At 42.6% G+C, this 15,435-nt stretch overlaps 1 protein-coding gene across 2 annotated transcripts in view; it reads right to left on the bottom strand.

Annotated features, from left to right (window-relative positions):
- Nucleotides 1–13,858, bottom strand: part of GRIP1 (glutamate receptor interacting protein 1) — a 322,599-nt gene extending 308,741 nt beyond the window's left edge. For both annotated transcript variants that reach the window (XM_057429476.1, XM_057429479.1), the window contains exon 1: nt 13,605–13,858. In XM_057429476.1, coding sequence (XP_057285459.1) covers nt 13,605–13,659 — 55 coding nt within the window. In that variant the 5' untranslated portion in view covers nt 13,660–13,858. The remainder of the gene's footprint in view (nt 1–13,604) is intronic.
- Between the last annotated feature and the right edge of the window lie 1,577 nt (nt 13,859–15,435).

Here is a 15,435-nt window from a genome sequence, read left to right as displayed (position 1 = left end):
GTGTCTGAGGCCAATCTCAGAAACTGTCTCCAGTATAGTCCAAATTACTTGGACATCAGGAGGAGGGGTAAAGATCAGCAACTAAATTGGTTTCTTACAAATGAACTTAGCATCTTATAGGTTGGGAAAGACCCCTAAGAGCATCAAGTGTATCAGTAAACCTAACTGCCAAGTCCAGCTTAATACTGTTCTGCACATGCTTATGTACCTTGGCATTGTACATTTTGGTATTAGCACAGGAGACTTTTGATAAAAGTTAAAATAAATTCCTGGGTTTTTTACACTCAAAGGAAAAAATTGTCTCCTCTCTTCTGAGCAACAAGTCTCATAGATTATCAGCCCCCAAACTCTGCAAGGGCAAATCAAACTTGCTCCTGGAAGATCAAATAAGCAATGGCCATTTTGTTCTTGTCTGCTTTTTATGCAGCACCTCAGTTCAAGGAGAAAGATGACATTTTCATTATTAAAATAATGCTTCTGTCTCCTCAGATTGAACATTTATGTTCAAAAGATGTTTGTAAAGGACTTTTTTCAGGGAAACCTTCAATAAATACATTGAGATGCACCAGGAGAACAGGAAACTAGCATATACAAATATTTATATAGTTTATGACATACACCAATATTCCTTACCATTGCAATACCAAACTCTGTTTAGAGACATATGGGTATTTCCTGCTAACACAGAATATAGCAGGATTTTAACTGACTGGAAAGCTATACAGCACTAGTAGAGATTTATGGCAGTGTCACACTGCAGAATAATATTGGGTTTATTCAGCTTTTTTATTATTAATCAGCCTACTCCGTGTATGACAACCTAGAAATGAAGTTCCCATTCGACACTGGCTTCCTGCTTCAAAGGATGAGCAAGTGGACTTGGCAACCCTTCCTAAGTATTGTATTCACTTATGTGCAACTTTTCTCCTGGAACAAAGTGCCTCTTTTTGTTTTAGTCGTATTTTCTAATGAACTATTAAATGAAATCTTGTAGGACTCCTGTACACAGGAAAGACTACAGACCACAGTGTTCCAGTGTTTGAAGACGACGACATGAGAGAGCTCAAATTGCAAAGCAGATGTCTGCTGTGATCTTGCACCAACCACACCTCCATCCCAATTTTTTCACAAGATAATATCTACCTTGCTTTACCTTGCTTTAACGAAGGAAGACTAAGTTTTATAAACCACTGCTGAAGATGATGAACCCTACTGATGAGTTAATGAACCAGAAGTTCTCTCTTCTGCTGGACAAAGCAGAAAACATTAAGATTTGTTTGGGAGTGTTTCATGACTTTCTGTGGAAATTTTAATATTTCTATAATTACTTAGATTTCAGCAACACCTCCCAGCTGGCAAAGCATTTTCAAAGCACAGACAACACATCTGAAGTTCACAAAAACAGAGACTGGAATACAAAATCAAAGTAGTAAGGATTATTCAGAAGCATATGTATTTTATACTGCCTGGGAATGAAAGTACAAAGCACAATAGCAGCATTGCTGCTTTTAATGCCAGTTCACAGTAACAGCCCCAGTGTTTAAATTCCCCTTTCTCAACAGATGATTCTGAAAGCAGCATGCTAGCTTTCTTATTAAAAAAAAAAAAAAAGCCAAAATTGTGGCTGTCCCAAATAACAACAACACAGGTAATACACTGAATGCCTACTTTCATCAGATTCAACAAAAAGCTCTCATTGATTTCAGCCAAGATGCTACCCTATTTTGTACAGTGGTCACTTCTGTTTCCAGGGTTATTATATCAAACACGTACATTGTGGTTTTTTAGGATCCACACAAAAAATAAACTTGGAAACAAGTAACTATCAGTGTTTTCACTCTTACAAAGATTATTCCTCCTACTATGATACATAACAGCATTTCTGTGACAATGAATCAGGCACCCCTGGAAATGTAGTGGGATTTTAGACCTATTCAGGTAAATGGCATAAGTCACCTTTGGTGATAAAACTGCCAGTTCTGAGTATACCTTTATTGCACATTACTTTCATTCATGATGCAACATTTTTTGTTGAGTGAAAAAGATGTTTTTCCACCAGAAGAAAAAATATGAAGCATCTTGCAGTTACACACATTTAACTTTTCTTCCAATAAAGAATATGAAGAATAAGCAAAGGACTAAAGACAAATACATTTTATATATTCTCTGGGGGAAAAAAAGGCTTTTAATAAAAAGAAAGGGAAATTTATGATGTTTAAATACCTTTTACTGGCATTCCCTCTCCCCACAAAACAGTATTAGCACATATTACAAGAATGATCTTTAATGAAAGAAAATAAAGTTTCTTTCTAGGATTAGTCTTTGATACACTGAAGCATGTAAGTTATAAGCCTAAATTTAAGCACACTGACTTCAAAACGGTCATTCATTCTCAAGTATCCATACACAAGCAGCAAAGGTTTCAACGCCCTCGACTTTGAGATCTGTTAAGATTAGTATCAAATATACTGGGAACATGTGCATTGTCCACTCACACAGTTAGAGCTTGACAGTTTACTAAGTGTTATAATCTTATCCAGAAAAACATGTGTATATTAAATACTTTCCTGGATTAGGGACTCCATGCAGGACAGTTTGCTGGCTCAAGCCCTTCATGCGCATGATCTGCTGACAAACAGATCTCTGACATATTATCAATTCATGATAAGTTTTTGTTTTTCTTTTAGTCCTTAGTGTGCTATCGATTGAGGCAAATGATTAATATTTGATTATCAACTGGAATCCACATGCAAATAAGATAATTAATGTGTTTGAACTTGAACACCCAAAATCATTACAATAGCCTAAAAATTGTTCTGTTTAAAGAATACCGCCACAAACCACGACTTCAACACAACCCCATGGACAGACCTTCACTTATGCTCCCTGCGTAGTGTATTTTACTAGCACAGCATGCCACAAAAGGTGTATTTTTTAAGTACAATTAAAATGCTTACCTTTAACTCCGCAAACCCTTAAATGTGGACGCATTCCTGTGTAACATTATCTAGGTGTTCCTGCTCCGGCAGGGGGATTGGACTAGATGATCTTTCGAGGTCCCTTCCAATCTCTAACATACTGTGTGTGTGTGTGTGTGTGTGTGCAACCCTGGGCATCCTAATTGTGAAGGAATAAGCTACAATTCAGTATAAACTCCCCAGAAAATTACAGTACTTTCATGTAACTACATAAAATCCAGAATTTGCCAGTTGAACATTTAGAAGTTTCACATAAACATATAGAATTTTCATTTTAATAATTTAAAGCAAAACTAAACAAATTACAAAAAGACACTTCATGTAATTATTACAGGCAGCTAGCACTAAGGAAATAATAAACAACACTTGAAACAAGTCAATTAAAGGTTCTTTTCCTTCACAGTATCAGCCTAACCAGCCAAGAGTTGTTCAGTTTCAATGAACAGGCCCACCATGCTACTGCTTTCTTTTTACGCTGACTTCTTTCTTTGCAGTTACAGGAAAATTAAATATGCCTAGTTACAAAAAAGGGGTCAGAAAAAAGTACTGCCAACCCTGGTTAGACCTCAGAAAACACAAGGAATGATGGAAAAGGAAGGAAATGTCAACATAAGCCTGATCTATATTCTAAGCTGGGAAAATCAAAAATATTAAAGACAAGTTTTTCAGATGACTTGGGACCCCACAACTCAACTACAAGGATATTTCCTATATTTAAGTCACCTACCTGAGGTCATCCTAAAATTCTCACAGGCTGTGTTATTTAAAATTACTTCAATCCCTTCACAGAAAAGAAACATATGTGCAGGAATATGGCTTCTGACACTACTTACCAGTAACCTGATCTTTGACTAAAATAGAATACAGAGCCAGCAGCTGTACCTTCCTCTTCAGTTTGAACAATTTAATGACAGAAGGCAAGTCATCTGAAAATTAAGACCGTTTTCACATTAAAGTATTCTGAAAAGCAAGGTCAGTTCACACCAAATATTTAAGCAAATAGCAGCAAACACATCTAAAATGTGATTAAGCAGAATGCTGAACTAATACAATACATACTATTCATTCTTTTGGGGTTTTTTTTTAAGCAAATAGTGGCACAAGCACAGGCTTTCACGCGTCCGCAGATTCAGCAACACCTTAAATAGATAGGAAATCTCAAAAATTTTAGGGCTAGTGCACTCGAAACGAGAGAGCCATAAGAAAATCCTGAGTTAATGCCTCATTTTTGCCAGCAGCTGAAATGACAGGAAAGCTCGGGAATACTGAAGCCTTATAACATTCAAATAAAGATAACATGAAACTTAAGTTACAAGATGTGTTTGTTCAGTAAGCAAATGTGAACACACAAGACACCAGCTGTGTTTTAACACTGCGTTGGGGCGGGGGGTGAGGGGGGTGTTCTACCACTAACATTCCTGAATTAAGTTATTCACTCACAAGATCGGCAAGTATAAAGCTACTGAAATATCCTTACACACTATCCATTTCATTCTTTCCCTCCCCTCTCCACACAGCCACCCACACCCCAGCTGAAAGCTTTTAATCAACTGCTTCACTTTTGACATGCAAATCCTGCAAGTTTATCTGGCTCCTGCACATTTTGCAAACAGTCCTACAAGAGGTGAAGTTAAAAGCGCTAGAAATTATCATTTCAAAATACATTTCTTTAAAAAGGGGAACACAATTTCTAGGTCCTGCGAAATCATCATGTTTGTAGAACCTTTTGCAACACAGGTCACTTAAAGCCTATATCATATATATTGTTTATTTGGTTTGGGAAAGGTTAGTATTACCAAAAAAGAAGTAAATTACAGGTTTCCTCACAAAATGGGAAGTTTTATCAAACACCTCAGATATTTTGAAAAGACTCGGGCTCAAATCTTCTCACTGCATTCAAAAACATTGTGACAAATACAAACCCACCAGAAAACATACAAAGACAAATAAAACTAGCAGATACACATGAAGGCGGCAACATATTTTTGGGTTTTCTCTGACTTTTCAGAAGAAGCCTTGGAATAACAAACAGCCTCCACTAATCGCTAAAAGGACTCAGTAAATTTGCTGGCACAAGCGAATTAACCTCCAGAATCCAGCAGAGTTGCATCCATTTACCAGGCAGTGAATTTCACTCCCCAGAGTATTTTCTGTGTGACTACCACTCTACTTTCTGCCCAGCTGTTGTATAAATAATCCATTCCTAACGCAAAAACAACCCAAGCACTTCACTGAAAATGCCACTGAAATTAACTTTTTGTCAGAGTAGTAAAACCGTGCGTTTATTCCGCAACAGCCTCATCTCAAACTCAGGTCCCAACCCTGTCATAAGGAGTGTGGGTACAAGTGAGGACAAAATCTTGTCAGTTAGCAATGCTAAAAACAGATTTTGAGAATGCAGAGTGTAGCAGCCAGCTTGATGCAACTCGCTTATTGGAACCATCCTTTGCTTTACTCAGATGCCAAAAATTCCTTTCAGGAGACACAGCACCTGTGAGCACCAGCTACTGATATGTAGTGAAAAGGAGCTGGTAATCATAGTGAAAGGCAGCAGCAGCAGGGGAAGCTCCTCTTTGCCACAGCAGTACAAAGGACACAGTATCTGGTTCACAGAGATGATAATTCAAATAGAAAAGAATAATATAATCCAAATAGTCCAAAGGTGTGTTACTCCTAATTTAATAACAACTTTCAATAAGGCTTTCTGTTAGCAAACATCATTGCTCTGAACTACACGCTGTCACTAACCCAAGGACTCAATACACCTTCTTTCTTCATACCTATGCAGAACACATTGATCCCACAGACATTTTTGATCACTGGAAAAGGATATGGCATGAGGCTAGCTGTTACTACAACACACACACACACACACACACACACAAAAAGTGCCAGTTACTGTTCCTTTTTGCTTCCAAAGATTGTTCTCAGGAATACTGTCCCACTGTAGAAGCAGCTAACCTGACAAACAAGAAGTGGACTGTGGAACACCTGGTCTCCATCACAGGCAACTGTAGATGTCACTGCTTCTGCCTCGCTAATTGATATCCATAGAAACAAAAAGCTTGAAACATGAGAAATCATGCTGGAACTGGCTCACTTAAAACACATGCTCCAGTCACCGATACATTCTTCATTTTGTTGGTTAAATGTAAATGTGCTGGTTCCAATTCATACATTACAGTGGGGGACAGAGAGATCACATCTCATTGTACAATCACCTACCATGAAACTGCCTCAGGAAGAAAATGCTACACTACTCGGTAGTGCTCGGTAGAAAAAAATAAGCATTTTACATAGTGTTTGCCTTCCTAGGAAGGACAGTTAATGGGAGGGTACGTTCTGGCAATACTTTATAGTGTCAAAATACTGTCTGCTAATAAGGAAACGTTTGTGTTCAGTTACAAAACATTCAATTAGCATCTCCCAAAATGGCACCATTAACATTCAGTCTCATCCCACTGGTAAAGAAAAAATAATTATGAGTACGTTTCATTGACTGCTATTTTTAACTGCCATCATCGCATTTCTATCTTCACATTTCAAGGAATAAAGAAGCTATGTTATTTCGAGAGAAGGCTTAAACTTCGGTGAGACAACTCTGGAACTCCCTAAATGTCTGTGGGATTCCAGTGTGTAAAGAGGGTGGTAAAGCTATTAAAATATTCTCTGCAGCTTTCCCTGCAGAATCTTTTCGGTGGCATTTTGCACTGACAGCAAGGCATAAAATAAGGCATAAAAAAACCAGAAGATTGAGATCTTCTTGAGGGTCAGTCCTGCCTGCTTTTCTTGATTCCTGTGGTAATTTCCAAGGAGAGAAGACAACACCACTCCATGTGAAATGTCTCAGTATCCAAGTTGTCAGCACCTACTTACCTGGTTTTTCCCCTTCACATGTTCTCTCCAAATATTTCAATAATAAGCAAAGAGCATTGCTTCTAACTTGTGATTAGCAAAAAGCACAATTAGCACTGATCATGGCTAAGAAAAGGGAAAAAAAGAAAAACCCACACAAAAACCAACCAAGCATTAGATCATCAGCATCATTCAGAGCCATAAAATCTGGCCACCCTGTACCAAAGGACAAGCCAGAATGGTTTGTGTTACCCAGTCACCCAGCACAGTCTGCCCCAGCATGAAGAAGGAAGGAAAAAATCAGTGCAGTGATTCAATAATCAAGATTACTTGCATGCAACACAAATGTTACTATTTTACCCTGAATTTTACAGGGTGTCACACTCATCTTGCCGGACTGAATCGCAAAGCAGGTGATCACCGTGCCCTCACCCACACAGGATGCTGACACATCTTGTTAGGCTGTTCTTGCATAAGTCAGGACGGTCAGTATTCTTGACATTTCTATGTGCTTGAATGCCACCCAAATGGCTTGTGAAAAACATCCAAACAACACAGAATTTCACACCCACAATCATAAGACCCTTATACACAACTGCTGACTCAGCACATCCTTTTTCAAAAGCACCAGCATGATTAAACAGGGCTCAGATATGAGCAATGCCTACTGCAGCCACTTGAACTCAACAGTCCTGGCAGCTCTTCACGGAGAACCCTGAGCAGTGGCTGCTTTGGTAATTTCGAATCAAACAAAAAACAACACATAATAGGGATATAGATATGTGCTGAGATTCAAGAAAAGTTGCCTACACCTAAATTACTAAAGGATCTAACACTGAAGCTTCTGTGTTTCAGGTTATGTCTAATATTTCAGGGCAGAGGAAGCTCTGATCAAAAACTTGTGTTTAGAGCTTATACCCTACATGGCTCCCAGATACCTGCAAAAACAACTGTGCCCATCTTTGCCAAATATTGCTAGTGCTCCAAATTCTACATGTCGCAATCACTGAAGACCATATCTTCATGAAGAATCTGTAACATTCATCAAATTATTTTAATACTTCAGGTCATAAAATGCTGTTAATTTGGCTGCGCAGATCACAGGAGATATAGATGCTTTTTGCTTATTCTCAGTTCCTTTGATGCTAAGAGGACACCAGGGAGCAATTGCTGCCTCTTTTCTACCCATGTTAGAGCTTTCCTGGTCCCAGCTGGTTTTAAGAGAATGAAAAAACTGACAGCACCTGTGTTCTTTGCATGCTGATGAAAATCAGCTCTAGAGTGTCATCTTATCCCAGCTGGCAAATGGTCTTTACCAGTGTTCCATTTAGCAAATAAAGACCAACTGTCCAAGATGCGGTTCAGTTAGACTGAGGTGAAAAGAGACAGAAGCCCTGACAAAGGCAAGATATAGACCATCTGTAATTAGTATTTTGTTATCAATATGTCTTATTATTAGTGTTTTCCAATTCAAAGTTTAGTTATAGTTTCAGATGCTACTGGAGGACCAGAAGGCAGCTAGTTTAGCCAGCTTCTGATGTTATTTCTGCAGTCAGATAGAGTGATGTTTCCTTCTATTTTTGTCCTTACCACTGTTACTCACATGGTCTTCACCTTAAATGTAAGCAACTACAGCATGCTTTGCACAGTATAACTGACCAAAAGTCCCAATTGTTCATGCACTAGATAACCCGTCTGAACTCCACAGTAAGTCTCGTCACAAAAGGTTTTCTGCCATACGGTTTATACTTTAACTTTTCAGGAGGCATGTGACACAAGTGAGAAAACAGATAGAGGCAAAGAGAAAGCCTTTGCACAAGGTTTCCAATCCTAGGTCTCTACCTCTCACTTTCTTCGTTTTCTGAGGACCCACTTAAGCTCAAGAAGCAAGAGATTCCTCTGGCCTTAACAGGCCAGAGCTTAAAATACAACGAACAGTCATGCTCAGCCTTTTGTGTTGAAAATCTAAGCTAATTTTTAACATGCACCTGGAAAGAGTATGAAGCAAATCCTCTGTTAAGGCCACCTCATTTGATCAGATGTGTATTGCTAACCCACAATAATACTATTAAGTGCAGTAACAAGCCCATAGCTCTCCCTTATCTGAGAAACCGATTCTCTTCCAGTTTAAGATAAGCAGACAAGCTCACGCAGCAATAACCTCAGGGACAGATGCTTGCTGTCGGAACATCCTCCATGAGAACACACTAGTTTTGTATTCGAGGCAAGAGTCACAAAATACTTGCATATTTTTTTATCCTTGAGTCCTGGGCTTTAAAACATTTCCTAATGTTGTCTTTAAAATTCCTAAAGTTCACCTACTTTAACTGTCGGGAACTGTGAAGACAGAAGAGCAGAAACCAAAGACAGTCTTCCCTTCTTCCTCAATATAACTGGGCTACCATGTTAAGCATAGAGGCAAAACAACTATGAAAGGCATAATACTTTTTTTTTAAATCAAGACCAAAGTATACTTAGATGCATTCTTAAAATTAATAACCATGTACATTAAGGGATCTCAAGCAGTTCCATAGTGAACATACAAGATATACAAATACTATTTTTCATACTCCTGTCAAACCTGATCAGCTATAAAGTTGAAACAGGAGTTCCATAAAATACTTCCATTTAACTTGATTGGAAGGAATATTGAACAAAATTAATTCCAGGAACATTTTTCTTCTCAAAGTATTTGCTTAGATGTCACCTCAAAAAGTGTTTTAGGCGGTTTATAACAAGATTTGATTTAGCATCTTAGGCAGAAAATTGGGGAGGGGTAAGCATGACCTGAATTTTAATCGCACTGTCTAATACTGGTAAGTCTTCACGTGTCACTTTTGAAATGACAAGGTTTACTGCATCAGGCATACGTTACATTTGTTCTACTCAACACAGAGCACGATTCCTGTCCCCTAAAGGAGAGGACTCCTTGTGATAATCATGGTGGTGGGAGAACAGAAGTGACACAGCCACTGCAGAGCACTGCTCGATTACAGAGCAGGCAGTAGAAACCCAGTAACTGCTGCAGTGTGCACAAAAAAGCAGCTATCCACTTCCTATTTTAAATATGGTCTCAGCCTCTAAAGAACAGCACAATGTGATTTTTCAGTTGACGTAAGTATTCCACATAATTTCCACAGTGAAGACATCTAAAAATACTTGTTGAAATACCACTGATTGCCACCCCTTGGAAAAAAACCTTCTGCACAAAGCAGCACTCTCACAAATGCTAAACCCTACGTGCACAGGCACACTCCAATGCTTGAAACATTACCCTAGGTTATTCTCCTTCACTCAAGGTATCAATTATTGCCAAGGTGAACCAACAGTGTTGACTATTTCTCTGCTACTTCATTTCAGTTAGAACAGCCAATTTCCATTAGCAAAATCCTGGTTCTGTCAAGTTTTTGGATAACCTCCATTCCAGTGCATGACTTGTAGGAGCAACAGGCTGAGGTAGGCATTCAGCACGGAAAGGGGACTCTGAAGCAAGGAAGGGGGAATCAAGGATACCAATATACTAAAATAATCTTGCTTGGAGCAAACCTGCTGTGTCTGCACAAGAGTATCAGCATTTGCAATATCCCAACAGCTTCTGATATTGAAACAACGCAGTTCTTCAGATAGTTTTTTGAGTCCTCACACCTGAAACAGGCCGCTGCAATAGCACCACCATCCAGTTCCTGCCATACCAATGAACTGAGCACCAGGGAAGACACAACAGCCTTGAGGTGCTCCCCAAAGCAACGCTGCATTGGTTTAGACAAGATGAGAGTATCAGCACCTAGTGAACCCTTATTGCTGCAGTGTCTCAGGAATACAGGGAAATTTCCACACAGCCCTCACATCCTCTCCGACAAGTCCACCCACCTCCCACCTCTGAAGCCTCACATCTCAGCACCCACAACTTCTATCCTTTCCGCAGCTGAGGACACAGGGGACTGATCAGCTCTATACAGGTGCACGCACAGGACACAGAGGCTAAAGGAAGCCTATGGGGAAAGAGGGGAAAAAGCCTGGAGAAAGACAGTCTGTATTAAGCACTTGCAGCTCACCATAGGGAAACCTTTGCCTTCCTGCTTTTCCCAGCACCTTCAGTGATGACTTCTCTTCCAGTTCAAACCTACTGCTACAACTAGACTTGAAAGTAAAGCTGCACAGTAACAGTTTATTATGACAGGGAAGGGTGGGTATGGACTGCGGAGACAGTAAAGCTGAGACTGAAAGGGAAAGCCAGCAAGAGGCACATGGATGAACCCCAATTATTAAGCTACTCACTTAAAACAAGTGGTTTAATTTGGTTTGTGGTTGGGTTTGGATTTCTTCTGGTGTGGGTTGAGGTCTTTTAGTTAGGTTATTTTTTTTCCTTTTTCTTTTTTTACAGTCTGCTTTGGGAGTACTCACCACCAAGAAACTTCAGCACTAAATTAACGGAGCAGTTTCACGTTGTTATATAGCAAAATCAATACTAGTCAGTCCTGCTGGTGTTCGTGGGGCTGAATAAAGCCTAACTGCTCTCGCTAGAGGAAAACACTGGTTTAAGCAATCAGATTATAGGTACATAAAAATCAAAGAAAATACACACACATTAAATGTTTCTTATTCTTATATCCTATATAAGTACTATTTATCCAATATAAACATGTGTTTGGGATGGATGGATAAATGTATATTTTATATCCTATATATGAGTGCACTTGTATATGTGACATAAGTAAAATTTATATCACTAAACATTTCACATCCAATATTATTCCATATCTAAATCACAGAAACGACCGGCTACCATGTTAGTATAAAATAACAGCATTTACATTTGCCAGAGTCTGCTGATAGCAGGATGTACAAAAAGTGTTCTGCAGAGTAACTGAATGGAAATATTTTCTAGAAACAGAAGGGGGGGATGTTAGCACAACTGGCTCTGAACCAGAATTTAACTGTATCTGTAACTGCCTTTTAACTCAATGCCATACTAAACTCCTACATTAGCTAAAGATGCACCTTCATTTCATTACTGCATAGGCCATTTTTCTGGCTAGTTTGAAAGCTTTATTTCATCTATTCTTCATGCTCAAGGACTATTACATTCAACATTGATTCACTATTTTGACCATTTCATATTTTTCCAAGCCTAAAGCAGAAAAGCTCCAGTAACTGGAATCCTGCTAAATTACTAGCTAAAATTGAGCAATATACAATGCAACATACTTTAGAAGGTAATAATTTACTTTAGGCAGGGAAGAGCCTTTTTATTTATGCAATAGGAATACAATAAAAAAAAAAGCATCAGTGATAAGACTGTTAACACATAAAGCTATCCAGCTTCACAATGAAGATGAAAGATAAAAGAATAAGAATAAACAAAAACTGCTAACAGATCAGCATTCTAAGTGGCATTAAACCCATCAGAGCAAAACCATTACTGTGACCACATGCTACAGCTCATGACAACCTTTATGCAGAACGAAATGAGAAAATCTTTCCAGTTTCTGACATAGCTAGATTAGACCCTTTCTAAAGTTTTCTCATCTGTAAAAGCATCCAACATATTTTGGCAACTGTCATCCATCCTATTTCTGCAATTCCGCAGCTCCACAGATTCCTGACATTAAGAAATATTACGACAGATTTTAGTAATGATGGTATCTAGTAAGGCAAAAGACTAAAAACCTCGTTTTTCACAGCCGAAATACCCGCTCCCATTTCAGCAACTATTTTTATGATGTCATACGCTTGCGATGAACTTCCCATTAGGGATAGCATTTACCAGTCAGAAGCAGAGCAGCAGTTCTGCCACAGACCTGCACTTCCAACACAAAGCTACAATACTTCCTCCACACAGCACACAAAACCTCCTGCTTTTTAACAGTCGGGGAATTTTTGTCCCTAGCTGTACAGCTATCTATCCAATACCGCAGCAACCAAAACCAGACGTTCTTCTCCAGGTCTCCATATGCTACCGTGGAATTAATGACCTGTGTATCAAAGATATGACGCGCATACCTAAGAGTTCACAAGCGTAACCGGTGTACTAGCCTTTTCTCCTTTGACTCACAGGCTGAGGACAGCAGTAACATGCCAATTTCCCACGCCAGAAACCCTCTTTGAAGAAACACCAAAGTTACCTTGTTATTAGAATAAGCAGAGGGTTTATTCTGAAAAGCGACCACAAACTACCTGCCTTCTGCCGGTACCGACCACGGCTGAGTGACCCGAGACCACTCCTCGGCGGGACCGGCGGGGCAGCTCCCGCGGGCAACGCTCGACGCCAAGGCGCGATCGCCACCAGTTTGCGGACGGGGCTCGCGGCTCGGCCGTGCCGGCGCCCCCCGGGAAAGGATGGGACAGGTCCAGCCCCGCGCCTCGGCCACGAGTGGCGGTCCGGGGGTTGAGCCACACGCGCGGAAGTTTCACTTCGAAGCTCCTTCCCTTCCTTCCCGGCTCATGCCCTCCGGCTTCAGGAGCCTGGTCCGGGACGCGGGGGGGGGGAGGAGCGCGGGCGGCGGTACCCGGAGAAAAGTTAGTTGCTGCGGGGCCCGGCCCGGTGTCGTCCCCCCAACCCCGGGTGCCCACCTCCCCCTCCTCCCGCTACCCCGCGCCCCCCGCTCCCGCCGCGGCGGCGGAGCAAGATGGAAGGCGCGGGGCCGCCAGCCCGTCCCACCGCGGGACGGCTACCGCCTTGCCCCGGGGATGGGGAAGGCGAGGGGAGGGTCTCCCTCGCCCGCCCTCCTTCCCTCGCTGCGTCTGCCGCCACCCGTGCTCCGCGCTCACCTCGCTCCGGCTCGGCTTGCAGGCAGATGGGGATGTTCTTCTTCCAGCCCGGCATGGCTCCGCGCTCCCCGCTCAGCGCTGCGGCAGCGGGGGGCGGCTCATGGCAGGGCGAGGAGGCGGTGGCGGCAGCGACCCGCGCTCGGGGGGAAGTCGGCTGCTCCGGCGGGCAGCAGCGGAGGGGCGGCGGCTGCGCGGCGGGAGGGAAGAAGGGAAGACGGGGGAGGGGAGACGGCAGAGCTCCGGCGGCTTGGGGACGGGAGGGAGGGCGCGGGGTGGGGCGGGCTAGCTCCGGTTTAGCCGGGGACCGGAGGGAGGGGGACGGGCGGGGGGGATTGCGGGATGGGGAGGTGCGGATAGGAGCCCGGCCCCGGCCCGCCCCGCCGCTGGCAGGTAGGACCGCCCAAGCCAGCGGCCGCGCAATGGAAGGCCCGCGGGCGATCCTCGTGCGGCCCCTGTGGCACGGCGGGGCCAGGTGGCGCGGGACGGACGGGGCGGGACAGGGGCTGTTGCCGTCGCTGCACCGGGAGCAGGCCGCAGGGAGCCGCTCTTTGCGCCGCCGTGCCCTCACCGCGGGCGGAGAGGGGCGGGAGGCTGCGGGTGCGGCTGTGGCGGTGACCCGCGTGTCAGCGCCTGCGGGCCGTGAAACGCGCGCCCCGGGGCCGCCGTGTCCTCACGTATGGACGGGTCTTGAGTTTGGGCCCCTCCAGGCGCCCGGAACGCGGGGAGAGGCGTTGGCTGCCGTGTGCAGCCGTCCTGCCCGGCCCTCGCCTCGGCCAGCGGCTCCTGCTGCGTGGATGGGGTATTAAAACGAGCTCCTTCCCCATTCCCGGCTGGCACCCACACGTGCGAAAGCTAGGAATTAAAGAGTTAAAATCGAGGGAAGCTCTCAGGGGCACTGACAGCCCTTGATCAAATCTACGAGAATTTGCACCGTAGACTCCCGAACCCGGCTGTGACAGGTCGGATTTCTGTCATTATTACAGCCAATTCCTTACGACCTTTTGACCAAAAGACCTCGAATCTCACCACTAAAATGATTTGTGACACAGCCATGTCCTAGTAGGAGACTGTTGCTGTGGCGATTAAATATTCCTTTTAATTTTTACAGAAAAGCACCGCTATAAAAATTCAAAGTGCCAGGCTTGCATATTATTTTTAAATAATGATAGTAATATAAGTGAAGCTTTTTTCTTTCCCCAGACACGTCTGGGGGTGGACTGCTATATGAGCTTCCTCCTGCCTAGCAGATATGGTGTGATTATTTTTGTATTGTCTGTCGTTCCCTCACATTTATAGAAACTAGGAATTACGTAATTTTACATGGTCAAACAACTACCCATGAGCCCTTCATTTAGATGGAGATTTGAAGGGTTTCCTGGATTTAATTTCTGTTTCCTGACACGGCCTTTTTCTGCCTTGACTTTGTGTTGCTGCATCAAGCAGAACACGTCTCTTGATACTCATGAAAACCCCTTGGTTAAAACCCCATTGATGAGAGCTGCAGCTACTGGCTTTTTCTTGATTGCACTTGAGCTGTGGTCCCGTCATCGGAAATGCTGCCATTGCACGTGGCAGGATCACCGAGCAGTACCAGTGATCCAAATGAAGAGCAGACATATCCTGGATTTTTGCTGAATTGAGAGGATATGATAAAGAGTTGCTTTTGCTAGCAGTGCTCTTGCTGCTTACTACGGAACAGGTGATACCTGATAGCCTGGAGAAGAGAAGGCTCCAGGGAGACCTTAGAGCAGCCTTACGGTACCTAAAGGGTGCCTACAATAAATCTGGAGAGGGGCTGTTTACAAGGGCTTGTAGTGATAGGATGAGGGGA

The sequence above is a fragment of the Pezoporus wallicus genome, unplaced genomic scaffold (assembly GCF_028554395.1).
Source record: "Pezoporus wallicus isolate ANWC-B61680 ecotype Strahan unplaced genomic scaffold, APGP_CSIRO_Pwel_v1 contig_5069, whole genome shotgun sequence".
NCBI lineage: Eukaryota > Metazoa > Chordata > Aves > Psittaciformes > Psittacidae > Pezoporus > Pezoporus wallicus.
This window is presented reverse-complemented; position numbering and strand designations above follow the sequence as displayed.